The sequence below is a fragment of the Chiloscyllium punctatum genome, chromosome 8 (genome assembly GCF_047496795.1).
Source record: "Chiloscyllium punctatum isolate Juve2018m chromosome 8, sChiPun1.3, whole genome shotgun sequence".
NCBI classification, from domain to species: domain Eukaryota; kingdom Metazoa; phylum Chordata; class Chondrichthyes; order Orectolobiformes; family Hemiscylliidae; genus Chiloscyllium; species Chiloscyllium punctatum.
Genome location: NC_092746.1, coordinates 6,942,354 through 6,956,674, shown reverse-complemented (window position 1 = coordinate 6,956,674; position 14,321 = coordinate 6,942,354). Strand labels below are relative to the sequence as shown.

The following is a 14,321-nucleotide window of genomic DNA, read 5'->3' as shown; positions in this document are numbered from 1 at the left end:
ACCCAAGTCTGGAATTGAACCCTCGTCCCTGGCACTGTTGGAACAGCACTAACCCACTGAGTCTCTGTGCCACCCATTACTGCCATCACAGGAATCCACCTGGTAAACTTTGTTGCACTCACAGCCATAGTCACAACGTCCTTTTTCAGATAATGAGACCAAAAGTGCAAACAATACTCCAGGGGTAGTCTTACCAAGACCATGTACAATTACAGCAAGACATCCCTGCTTGTGGACTCTAACCCCATTACTAAGGCCAACATATCATTTGCCTTCTTTATCCGGCTGTGCCTGCAGGCTTACTTTCAGCAACTGGTGTACAAGAGCACCCAAGTCTTGTGGCACTTCCCTCTTTTCCGATCTATCAACATTCAAATAACGATCTGCCTTCCTGTTTTTACTACCAGTGTGAATAACCTTACATTTGCCCACATTCTCCTTCATCTGCCATGCATTTACCAAGTCACTGAACTTGTCCAAATCACACTGAAGCATTTCTGCAACTTCCCACTCAACTTTGTGTCATATGCAAGCTTGGAGATATTACATTTAGTTCCCTCATCTAAATCGTTAATATATTGTGAATAGCTGGTGGTCCTAGCACTGATTCATGTTGTAGCCCACTGGTCACTTTAATAGTATTCAGAAAAAGACCAACTTATTCCTCCTGTTTGTCAACCAGTTCACTATCCATGTCAGTTAGATTATACTCCAACCCCATGCAGTTTAATTTTACTTGCTAATCTCTTACAGTAGGCTTTCAATAAGGTATCATGTAAGTCCAATTAAACCACATACACTGGCTCCCCCTTATTAACTCTGCAAGTTACATCCAATAAAAGCATGTTCTCCTTTTCCAATCCAGTCGCTGTTTACCAAGTGCTCCATTATTAAATCTATTTAAAATGGACTCCAGCATTGACCCCACTATTGTTGTCAGGCTAAATGACCTATCACTCCCTGATTTCTCTCTACCTCATTTATTAAATAGTGAGGTCACAACAGTGATCTTAGTGTAAATCATAAATGGTGGTGCTCTAATGGAAAAAGATTATGACCTCTGATTTTGGATAAATGTGCATAATACCTTTGATTAGGTTGATCAAAAAATATTTGTCAGTGAAATGTCAATCCATTGGGTTCTATAGCTCTTTAATTGTTGTCTTAAATGGAGCTGTTCGCCAAAAAAAATCACTGTGGTACACAAACAAGTTAATACAAGGACATTGTATGCTGTATAAACACACAGCGGCCTTTATTTCTGCAGAATGAGTATTTATCCGCTTCAACCAGTACCTAATGCCACATTTTATTATATTTAGCATAGACTTTTATGTATTTGACCATGAACAGCTCAAAAAAAAATCACTGAACAAATTGAATATGGAATAATTTGTTAAATGCATTTGCACACACCTGTTCCCTAACGTCATCTGCATTCATTCCCTTTTGAGTAAATAAGGGCAAGAAAAATAATTTAGAAGATAGTGGAACTTATGGATATGTTAGGCGTAAAATTTCATGATTGAAAGTGTATTTTTACAGCAGCCTTTAAGGTCAAAATTTGAACACATCAATAAAAGGCCAGTTTTACTTTCAATAAATTTTTGAAGCTTAGTTTCAAATGAAGTGCCATAAATTTGACACCGCCTTCAATTTAAAACAGCATATTATTCTTTACTTTGGATAAACATGTTATGGTAATCATCCTGTGAAACAGAATATGCAAACTGCCACATTCAAATAGCTGTTTGAATGGAATGCCAAAATTAAGTTGGGCCAATTTGCATAAAATAAAAAGAATTAGGCTGTCGGGCCAGGGATGGGAGAGGGGTGATGGAAAAAGACTCCTGTTAACTGGTGTATAATTGCAAAGTTCCAATTGCAATCAATTCAAATTCTCTTTTTGGGTTTAAAAAAAAGGTACTGTCCGTGAGCATTCAGTTACAATGGTAATTCATTCTAATTTTAGTTGCATTAAGTCATGTGGAAACAAATATTTCTCTTACACCTAATGATTGAATTGGCATTTCAGTTGAAAACACAATTAATTTCATGCAGTCAAAATATTAATTTTACAATGAAATGCCTAATGCATGAATGTTCCAGCAGGACATGTGTTATGACATGCCTCTGGACCAGCTGAGTCGTGAAGCCAGGCCTCCAGGTTTATTCCAGTAAAGAATTCATCAAATAATATAACCAGTCTCCAATTTATTTTAACCAATAACACATCTACTTTTTCTTACTGAAACCTGTTTAAGTAGACTAGGCACCCCCAAGCCTAGTTTTTATGATGATCATGAGCAGAGTCTTGGCCACTGATAGGAATAACCTGCACGGACCATTTATTAACCATTTATTAAAGTATTCCAAACAGTTAGCACATTTCAGTAAACTTGTGATTGCTGAATCAGAAGGTATTGTTTCTGAATCAATCACATGACATTTAGTTTTCCATTGTCTAACCCACAGGACTAACAGAGTCTCAGAAAATGATAACTTGCAAGTAATTTGCCATATTTACTTCACAGTTTCAGGTCTTGGCCTCCTGCTCTTTCAAATCTGCTGAGACCCCAACACTTCCCAGTCAATTGTACAGCCATGCTACTGGCATATTTGCACCTGGGAGGCACATGTAAAATAGGACGATGGTAAACGATCCGACTTTCTACTCAGTCACACCCCCCCTGCCCGTCAAATGGAATACTTTAGGAAGGTGGAGCATCGTGCAGCCTGTTCCCTCTCAAACCAATCACTAGCAAAATGTCTGTATACAGACCTGCTGTAATACAAAGTAAGGCTGAGAAAGGTGCAATGAAGAAGGCAAGCCCACCATTTTGTCATCCCAGCTATAAAAATGGGAAGGAAGGGCGTAATCTCCACTAGTGGCTGCTATATTCCAGTTGAGGTTCCCCACCCCCAGGACATTCCTTCCCCTTTCACTTTAGCCTCCTAAATCTTGCTGTGCCTCCCCTTCTTCTTAGGCTTTCTAAAGTTCCTTATTCCTTCTTGACAATCAAACATGAACTCGCCATAGACTGGTATACATGTTGGTCTTCCTTCTCTGGACTACTCAGAAAAAACTTTGAAGATTAATTCAAGAGTAAAGGGGTAAATGGAGCTTAAAACAGAGGGTAATGTGAAGTTTAAAAGAGCAAATGTGTGTGTATATATGCTTGTGTACACACATTCAGTTTCAAATGTTAATAAAAGAATATTAATGCAACTTCAATATTATTTTAAAGCTTTGTATTCTATGTTGAAATGTATGTCTTTTGTGTAGTGTTCAGATTTTAAACTAGTGATACTTTTGTGTAAGATTTACAAATTAATTCGTTTAATCTTTCCAGAACCATGAATTTTAAAGCAAATGTGTCAGGGAGCAGGTGACTGCAAGGATGCCAAATGTTAATAGGAGTCGAGAGTGTGATGTTGGAAAAGCACAGCAGTTCAGACATCATCCGAGGAGCAGGAGAATCGATGTATCGGGCATAAGCCCTTCATCAGGAATGATCCTCATTCTTATGCCCAAAATGTCTATTCTCCTGCTCCTTAGGTGCTGCCTGACCTGCTGTGCTTTTCCAGCACCACACTCTCGACTCTGATCTCCAGCATCTGCAGTCCTCACTTTCTCATCAGTGTTAATAGGAGTTTGCTAACACTGAGGAGGTTTACAACGAGAGGGAAAACACCAAGCATCAGAGTCCAGATTTTGCAAGTTTTGTTTTGATATCGTTCAAATGTTTTGTTTCAGTTTGATGGAGACCTGATTGAGATTGGAAGTTTGTGCAGTTTATCCTCTACAAGGATACTGTTCAAAGCAGTTAAAGAGAGTAAATGCCCCCTGTGAAATAGTGCAGTTTGTGAATCATCCCTTCCAGCAATGTTTGTTTAGAATTTTGCAATAACTAAAAGTTGAAGAAAGTTTAGTCTCTCAGTTGTGGGAGTATTTATGGAAAGTGACTTCACAATCCACAGGGCAGGAAGTGAGAAGAAGCAGTTAAGTCAAATCTGTAGATTGAATAGGAAGAAAAAGGTTCTTGATCAAGTGTGAAGTGATGGTAAAAAAAATGGACTTTTTTTTGCCCTGTGGTTTGAATCTTTCGAATTTTATTGTGTTTGAATTGCTTGGTTTGTTAAATTTTATCTTTATTCTTTGTGTGCCTTGCGTGCTTATGTTTCAATGAAAGCATGAACAAATATGAGCAATCAAGCCAGGTATCATTTTGGGATTTGGCTTGTCCACGAGTAACATTAGCAGGGATCATAACTGTTCTACCTCTTCAAATGTAACTTTGTCTTCTGCAGTTCCTGGAAAACCACCTCCAATATCAAGTAAATACATCTGAAATCCAAGATGAATCTGTAAAATAGGGAAATAGGTATCGAATTTGGGCATAATAAATAATGATCAAGCATCAGATTTTCTGTGGTTTCTCATGCAATTATACACCACGGTTAATGGGGTTATTACAATACTGATTCATCACCTCCATATCAACCCTCATTGTTCATGAATTTAGTGGATGGTTATTGCAGTTGGTTGCTCTTCCTATTGCTCATACTCTTTCATTCACCTCGGCTGGGTTCAGCAACTGCAATATAATCACCTGGATTTATCTTTAATGTAAAATTTACTGTTTTTATCTCAACCACCAAGTGTAGTAGTCTCAAAGTTCAAGAGGTTATAAAGTTTGATTTTTTTTAATAATTGGAGCAAAAGTATCATTACAAAATAAATGCACCGATTGCTAAAATGACACAAACTGTTTTCGGTCTCATCATAAATGTTATCATTGAAAATTTCTTTTCATTCATCTTTCAAATGACATTCCAACTAAAACATACCCCAATATCAAAGACAACGCGTGCATCAGCTATAGCCTGAGCATAAATCTTTGGATCAGTACAGCCACTTCCAACATGAAAACTGTGAAAAGAAGAGATATCATCAAGCTCCAACTGAAATCCAGGACTTTTAAAATTTGTTTCATGAGATGTATGGTTGCTGGCTTGGCCAGTATTTATTGCCCACCCCTAATTACTCAAGTGTTGACATGGGCTGAGAGATAAATGTTGGCCAAGCTAGGTAAACATGGCAGAGTTCCTTACCCAGATTTTGTGAATTAGATAGGTTTTGCAACAATCAACAGTGTTAAATTGTCAGCATTAGACGAGCTTGTATATCGCAGATTTTTATTGACAGCAAACGTCACTCTCTGTCAGAGTGCGATTCAAAGCCGTGTATCCAGAACATTAATAAGAAATTCTGGGTTACTTGTTCAGTGACTATGCCACCACCTAAGGAATGTACAGACATTCATTTTCTAGAAATGTGATCAGCATCAGCACACGGTTTGACTGGAACTCTTAGCCACACATATCATTTCTAAACTCAAATGTAGCTTGAACCTGCCAGCAGTGCACACAAAGATGCCCAAATTTCCACATTTCAAAATATAGCACACTGTATTTGACCTTAATCTTCTCCATCTATTTCAGAATTCCACATTCCTCTCAGTACATGGGCTGCATTTTCCAGACAAGAGTCCAGAACCCGACCTCAAGTAGTTTTCTGGGATCCAAGTTTGCTCATGGTCATTGTGCAGGAGGCACCCAATTACTGTTTCATTTCATCAGTCATCACCCAGCTCAGGATAGCAGCCACATTCAAGAGGGAAAAGCTTTATTGGCAGCCCCTATTAAATGGACCTCCATCAGCTGTCAATGTGGCTGTAGGCAGATTGATTAATAACTGAGTGTACAAGATCCTAGTGCATGGTATATGGTCACAAAAGTGCTGATCAAAGAAGCAGCATAAACTACCTCAAATTTATGTTAGGAGGAGTAAAAATCAAGAGAAATGTTCTTTCTGGAGAACAGTAGGAGGAAGCCATCCAGCCCGAATCGTAGGGCACACATGACTAAAGGATGTTAAAGGGGTGAGAGGTTACAGTGTGTGATCAGTACCTGCATTGAGTACAGGAAGTCCCGCAATTCCTCTCTGATGTATCACAAACTGAGTAAGATGCTGGGCCCAACTGACAGTCATGAAGTAGCTGCATGATCTGAACCTCACCACCTAACATAGGAGCAGTTCTCGGAAAGTTTGTGATTTACATAATCCTGTTGGACTGTAACCTGGTGTCATGTGACTTCTGACTTGGACTTCACTGAGCAGAATTGGATCTCAAAACAGCCATTGCTCAGGAAAGCTGAGGACATGTGTGACCATGTAAACCTCACCTGAGGGAAGGTCTCACTCTGCTGCAGCTTTTTGCCAACGTTGACTACTTGCTTGAATTAATAAATGCAAATGTGTCTTGTGATGTTCAGCTAGAGATTATTGCAATCTTAAAGACTCTTAACAGCAGGGATAAAGAGTATGCAGTACCTGCCAGAGTAGTAGGAATGAGCAGCTAACCTCACAATTTTAATGCTAAGAGAGTAAGAGTGTTTACCTGTCATTGGCTTTTTGCAGTAGGGTCTCGTGCAACAAGGCAATAAAATAAATAATTTTATATCACTTGTACATCATCATTTTAAATGGTGCAAATCTTGCAATTGAAGCAGCATTTTCCTACAAAGAGGGAATAATAACACTGATAAACTCTTACCTGGTGGATGTAAAATTATAAAAGCGAGCCAGTCAATTCAAGGGTACGTACATATAGACAATCAATGCTGGCTTTGCCAGCAATCCTCACTTCCCATGAAAAAGAATTTTAAAAAAGCAAAAATATGTGTCCTACCTAACACCAATGGTATCCAAATCCAAAGTCTTTGCATATTCCATTAGCTGTCTGCACTCACTTAGTGATGCTCCAAACTTTTCACTCAAGGGCAATAGGGATGTAAAATCATTTACAGCAATGCGCAGAACCATTCTGAAACAGCAATAAGAAAATGAATTCAGCATTGCTGAATTAAACAGAATTGCAAGAATTATCTCAAACATGGGGATTAAACCAAACTAAATGACCTTGTTTATTACCTACCATGCCTTTGTAATGTCTCTCATACGTGATTTCTGCTCACCTTACAATGCGCATTCCTGAACAACTTGCCTGTCTGACAATAGTTTGGCACCTCTTACATTTATGGCTTGTTTAGAAAGTCACTGTCCACCTGGATGAGCACTGGCAATCCAAATTTGCGCAGCTCGAACAGAGATGCAGTGGTAACATGGCAGAGAAGAAATATTAAACTGGAGAGGGCACAGAAAAGTTCACCAGGATGTTGCTGGGAATAGAGGGTTTGAGTTATAGCAATAGACTGGATGGGATGGGAGTCTTTTCACTGGAGCTTAGGAGATTGAGATTTAAGATCATAAGACACAAGAGCAGAAGTTAGACCATTCAGCCCATCGATTGTGCTCTGCCATTCAACCCCCACTCTCCCTCTTTCTACCCATAACACTTGATCCTCTTCACAATCAAGAACCTATCTACCTCAGTCTTAAATACACATTTTTTCACTGGAGCTTAGGAGGTTGAGGTGTAAAACCATAAGGCACAAGAACAGAAGTTAGGCCATTCAGCCCATCGATTCTGCTCTGCCATTCAATCATGGCTGATAAGTTTCTCAACCCCATTCTCCCACTTTCTACCCATAACACTTGATCCCCTTGACAATCAAGAACCTATCTATCTCAGCCTTAAATACACTTAATGACCTGGTTTCCACCAGGTGATTCACCATTCTCTGACTGAAGAAGTTTCTCCTCATCTCCGTTCTAAATGTCTTACTTTTACTCTAAGGCTGTACCCTTTGGTCGTAGTCTCTCCTACCAAACATTTCCCAGCATGCACTCTATCCAGCATTCAGTATTGTGTAAGTTTCAAATAGATCCCCCCTCATCCTTCTATACTCCATCGCGAATAGTCCCACAGTCCTCAAACGTTCCTCAGATGTTAAGCTTTTCATTCCTAGGACCATTCTTGTGAACATCCTTTGAACATGCTCCAGGGCCAGTACATTCTTTCTGAGATATGGCACCCAAAGCTCCACACAGTATTCTAAACGTGGTCTGACCAGTGTTATAGACCCTCAGCAAAGCATCCCTGCTTTTATATTCAAAATTAATGCCATCATTGTATTTGCCTTCCCAACTACTAATTCAACCTGTAAGTTTACGTTGAGAGAATCCTTGACAAGATTCTCTTTGCACTTCACACTTCTGATTTTCGCCCCATTTAGAAAATAGTCCATACCTCTATTGTTCCTACCAAAGTGCACAACCTCACACTTTTCCATGTTTTACGCCATCTGCCAGTTCTTTGCCCACTCTCCTAGCCTGTCTAAATACTTCTGTAGCCTGTCTGCCTCCTCAATGCTACCTGTCCCTCTACATATGTTTGAATCTTTTGCAAACTTAGCCAGAATGCCTTCAGTTCCTTCATTTAGATCATTCATGCATAAAGTGAAAAGTTGTGGTCCCAACACTAAGCCTTGTGGAACACCACTTGTCACTGGCTGCTATCCTGAGAAAGACCCCTTTATCCCTACTCTCTGCTTACTGCCAGACATCCAGGCTTCTAACAATGCTAGCACCTTGTCTCTATCGCCATGAGCCCTTATCTTACAGAGGATCCTCCTTTGTGGCATCTTGTCAAAGGCCTACTTGAAGTCCAGATAGATAATATGCATCAGTTCTCCTTGGTCTGACATGCTCATTACTTCCTCAATGTTATGGTCCTGGTATGCAACCACCTGATGAAGAGACAGCACCTCAAAAGCTAGTGCTTCCAAATAAGCCTGTTGGAATATAACCTGGTGTTGTGTAAATTTTATCTTTGTCCACCCCAGTCCAACACTGGCACCTCCAAATCAAAGAATTCTATCAGATTTGTCAGGCATGATCTCCCCTTGATGAAACCATGCTGACTTTGCCCAATTTTACCATATACTTCCAAGTATTCAGAAATTTAATGTTTCACAATGAATTCCAGTATCTTACCTACAACCAAATTTAGACTAATCAGTCTGTAATTTTCCATCTTTTGCCTTACCCCCTTTTTAAACAGGGTTGTAATGTTTGCAATTTTCCAGTTTTCTGGGACCCTCCCTGATTCTAGCAATTCCTGCAAGATCACCACAAATACTTCCACAACTCTTCAGCTATCTCCCTTAGAACTCTGGGATGTAGTCCATTTGGTCCAGGTGATTTATCCACCCTCAGGCCATTCAGGTTTTCTAGCACCTTCTCCTTGGTGATGGCCACCATACTCAGCTCTATCCCCTCACTCTCTTGAATGTTTGGAATATTACTTGCGTCTTCCACTGTGAAGACTGATGCAAAGTAATTATTTAGTTCCTCAGCCATTTCCTTGTTCCCCACTAATATCTCTCCAGCATAATTTCCAGTGATCCAATGTCCACTTTTGCATCTCTTTTGGCCTTTATATATCTAAAGAAACTCTTACAGTCTTCCTTTATATTACTAGCTAGCTTACCCTCATATTTAATCACCCCCCTCCTTATTTTTATTTTTGTTGCTCTGTTGGTCTTTGTGAGCTTCCCAATCTTCCGGTTTCCCGTTGCCCTTTGCAACAATGTATGCTTTCTCGTTTGCTTTCATGCTAACCCTGACATCCCATGTCAGCCATGGTTGCTTCATCCTCCCTGTACCGTGCTTCTTTTTCCTGGGGATGAATTTCTGCTGTGTCTCCTGAATTACTCCCAGAAACACCTCTCATTGCTATTCCACTGTCTTTCCTGCTTGGCTCCTCTCCCAGTCAATTTTACCCAGCCCCTCCCTCAAACCTCTATAACTGCCCTTATTCAGCTGTAATATCATTATCTCTGATTCTATCTTCTCCCTCTCAAATTGCATCACAAAATCAATTTTTATCACTGCCTCCTAAGTGTTCCTTCACCTTCCACTCCCTTATCAGGTCTGCCTCATTGCACAACACTAAATCTAGTATTGCCTATGTCCTGGTTGTCTCCACCAAACATTGCTCAAAAGCAATCTCGTAAATATTCCACAAATTCCTTTTCTTGCAATCCTCTACCAACCTGATTTTCCCAGTCCATCTGTATATTGAAATCCCCCATTATTACTGTAACTTTGTCTTTCCTATGCATCTTTTCTATCTCTTGGTGTATCTTGCGCCCCAACTCCTGACTACTGTTTGGAGGCCTGTACGTAACTCCAACTATGTTTTCTTTTACTGTTGCAGTTCCTTAATTCTACACCATCTGACCCTACTTCATTTCTTACTATTGATCTAATTTCATTTCTTACTAATAAAGGCAACCCCACCCGGCTGTCCACCAGCCTATCTTTCCGATAGGATGTATATCCTTGAATATTCTGCTCCCAATCCTGATCTCTTGCAGCCACCGCATCATACTTGCCAATTTCGAACCATGCCACAAGCTCATTTACTTTAATCCTTATTTTGCGTTCATTCAGAGAAAACACATAGAACATGGAACAGTACAGCACTGTACATGCCCTTCAGCTCTTGATGTTGTGCCTGCCTTTTATCCTACTCTAAGGATACCTTCATTGTGCTGTCTTCCATGTGCCTATCCAAGAGTTGCATAAATGTCCCTAATGTATCTGACAACTACCACTGCTGGCAGTGCATTCCACACACCGACCACTCTCTGTGTAAAGAACCTACCTCTGACATCTCCCCTAAACCTTCCTCTAATTACCTTAAAGTTATGACAAACACTTCCGCCATGGGAAAAAGCCTCTGGCTATCCACTCTATCTATGCCTCTCAACATCTTGTACATCTTTCATCTTTCTTTTCTCCAATGACAAAAGCCTAGCTCCTCAACCTTTCTTCATGAGACATGCCCTCCAGTCCAGCCAGCATCCTGGTAAATCTCCTCTACACCCTCTGTAATGGTTCCACATCTTGCCTATAGTGAGGTGACCAGAACTGAACACAATATTTATTCTATGTATGGTCTAACCAGGGCTCAAAACAGCTGTAGCACAACCTCACAGCTTATAAACTCAATCCCCCTGTAATGAAATCCAATGCACCATACACCTTCTTAACAACCTTATCAACTTGGGTGGCAACTTTGAAGGATCTATTGACATGGAGCACGAGATCCATCTGTTTCTCCAGACTGCCAAGAATCCTTCCTTTAACCCTGTAATCTGCATTCACATTTGACCTTCCAGAGAGAATTACTTCACACCTTTGCAGGTTGAACTCCAGCTGCCACTTATCATCCCAGTTCTGCATCCTGTCAATGTCCCATTGCAATAAGCAACAGGCCTCCACACTATCCACAATTCCACCAACCTTTATGCCATCAGCAAACTTACTAACCCACCCTTCAACTTCCTCGTCCAAGTCATTTATAAAAATCACAAAGAGCAGAGGTCCCAGAACCCATCCCTGCAGAACACCCTGGTCACTGAGTTCCAGGCTGAATACTTGCCATCCACCACCACCCTCTGTCATCTATAGACCAGCCATTCTGTGTCCAGACAACCAGATTTCCTTGTCTCTTATAAAACTATGGTTTTCCAAGTAATCATAAATCTTGTCTCTCAGAATCCTCTCCAAAACTTTGCCCACCACTGATGTAAAACTGGCTGGTCTGTAATACCCAGAATTATCCGTAATCCCTTTCTTGAACAAAGGAATAACATTTGCTACTCTCCCGTCATCTGGTACGACTCTAATGGACAGTGAAGACGCAAAGATCACCATCAAAGGCGCAACAATCTCTTACCCCACTTCCTGTAGTAACCGAGAATACAATCTGTCTGGTCCAGGGGATTTATTTAATCTGTTTTTCAAAATTTTCAGCACATCCCCTTTCCAAACATTGACCTGTTCTCGCATATAGGTCTTTCAATCTGCCCTCAGAAAATTCAAGTCCCCTCTCAATAGTGAATATTGAAACAAAGTATTCATTAAGGACCTCTCTACGTCCTTCAACTCCAAGTGCAAGTTCCCTCCACTATCCCTGATCTGCCCTGCCCTCACTCTGGCCATCTCTTGTTCTTCACATAAGTGTAGAATGCCTTCGGGTTTTCCTTCATCCTACCCGCTAAACTATTTTCATGCCCCCTTCTAGCTCTTCTAAGTCCACTCTTCAGTTCCTCCCTACAATCCCCATTCCTGTCCACACAGGGAGCAAAGCTCTTGAACCTGTTTAACAAGGACAGGGGAGGACGCTCCTGCACCTCTATCTCCTGGATCCCTCTACCTGCCTCACTCACAGCCACACCCCCCTGTCCTTGACCATAGGCCAGTTTGGAGTTAGTTAGTCTAAGGGGTGTGACTGTCTCCTGAAGCACAACATCCAGGTAACTCCCGGATGTGTCACAATGTTTGAAGCTCAGACTCCAGCTGATCGACTCTGAGCAGGAGTTCTTCTGGCAACCAAGATTCACTAGAGAGCTTGGTTACTGGGAACTTCAAATGGGGTCCCACCAGCTCCCACATTACACAGAAACAACACATCACCTGACCCTCCATTTTTTATAGTTGGGAATCTTTAAAAAGAACTTAACTGTTTTTATATCTCTACAAGGGTGACTTTGTAGAGGTTTATAAAATCATGAGGGATGTAGATAAGATGACTACCAAAGATATTTTCCCCAGACTGGGGAGTTCAAAGCTAAGGAGCGTATTTTTAAGGTGAGAGAAAAAAATTTAAAAAGGACATGAGGGGCAACTTTTTTGCCAGAGAGTGGTCAGTATGTGAGATGAACTGCCAGAGGAGTGGTAAATGCAGGTACAGTCACAAACCTTAAAAGACTTTTGGTTAAGTATATGAATTGGAAAGGTTTGGAAGGAAATGGGCCAAATGCAGGCAGGTGGAATTAGTTTAGTTTGGTAACTTAGCATGGACTGGTTGGAGTGAAGGATCTGTTTCTATGCTGTATGAGTCTATGACACTCTGTGTAGAACATCAATACTTGATCTCTTGGAGAATGGAGAAACAGAGTGGCTGGATATATCAGACTCTCTGGATTCTTGTGGTGCAGAGAGGAATTGGCTGCTTCCAATTGTCTCTGCATGTTCCAGCTAAATGGGGAGAGGTAGAGGAATGAAGGGTTACGATTCCATCAAAGTGCAGCTGGTGAGCAACTATCCCATAAATTCATGATTTGCTGGGTTGCCACCATCCAGGAAGCTGTTTGTCCTGAAATCTACGTTGCCGAATTTTGATATGTTCATATTTATCTGTGGCAATTTCCCCTGGTGGTTTACTCCCCTGTATCCAGGGAGCTGGTATGTATCTCCCTACCCCAATACTGCATGCTCCAAGCCCATGCCACTCTCACTGCTATTTTAAGTTTGCCAACTTACTGTCTCTCCAATTTGCTGTTCTTACAAGTTCATCAAGCACTGCCCACCCTCATCACGCTTCTCTCATTTTTTCCCTTTACTTCCCCCTCATCCAGCTCTGCCAGCATTGCCCCTGCTGGCAGAGCTGGATGAGGGGGAAGTAAAGGGAAGGCTGGATCCCATTGTGGTTCCCAGTGACCAGCTCCTCTCACACCCCAGCATCTCACCATGCTCGAGTTTGCCAAACTCTCCAGCCTTGCTTCTCTCATATGTCTGCCACTCAGCCCCACTATCAATCCATGCACATGCTGACATACCAATTTCAATGCCAAGGAGACCTTTAAATTATTTGTCACCTTGAGCATGTCATGTCAGTGAATTTCACTCGGAATCTGGAGGCCACCTTGGAACAGGAGAAAGAGGAGCTGGGGGAAAACGTAAGAAACAGGCATTCACTCCTGATGGACTGTTCAAGAGGGCTCATAGAAACTCTGCTCCTCATGTAATAACTTCCCTTTGCCACTCTCATTCTATCCTTTCACTGTTTTGATGCCTGTAAATTTCCTTGCATGTTGGCTGCCAGTGTCTTCTCAAATCTTTTCTTTGCTGTTCTTACAATATTATACTGTTTCCTTATATTTCTACATTCAGTGATAGTGGAGTATCACATTAAGTTTATATTCCCAGTTTAGGGACAGAGTTGAACAGTCAACTGAACTTTCACTCCTAAGGTGAAAGTTTTCATACGGGCTTTGATGGACATCATCTGATCATTCGCACTCACTGTTCAGGAGCAAATGTCAAGAATGATAATTTGATGAGTGTCATAACTTGCAATTACATAGTGCCTTTCAAAGCAGCAAATATCTCAATTCCTAGAATCCCTACAGTGTGGAAACAGGCCCTTTGGCCCATCAAGTCCACACCGACCCTCTGAAGAATTACCCACCCAAATCCATTAACATACCCTATTTTTCCTATATTTACCCCTGACTAATGGACCAACCAACACATCCCTGAACACCATGGGCAAATTAGC

General features: G+C 41.0%; 1 protein-coding gene across 1 annotated transcript in view; it reads right to left on the bottom strand.

Annotated features, from left to right (window-relative positions):
- The window catches only part of LOC140480359 (antizyme inhibitor 2-like), an 87,772-nt gene that overhangs the window by 17,181 nt on the left and 56,270 nt on the right, over positions 1 to 14,321 (bottom strand). Inside the window, exons 5-7 of the mRNA XM_072575119.1 lie at positions 6,756 to 6,890; positions 4,852 to 4,933; positions 4,283 to 4,366 (exon numbers count right to left, since the gene is read on the bottom strand). Of these exons, the coding sequence (XP_072431220.1) occupies positions 4,283 to 4,366; positions 4,852 to 4,933; positions 6,756 to 6,890 (301 nt within the window). The remainder of the gene's footprint in view (positions 1 to 4,282; positions 4,367 to 4,851; positions 4,934 to 6,755; positions 6,891 to 14,321) is intronic.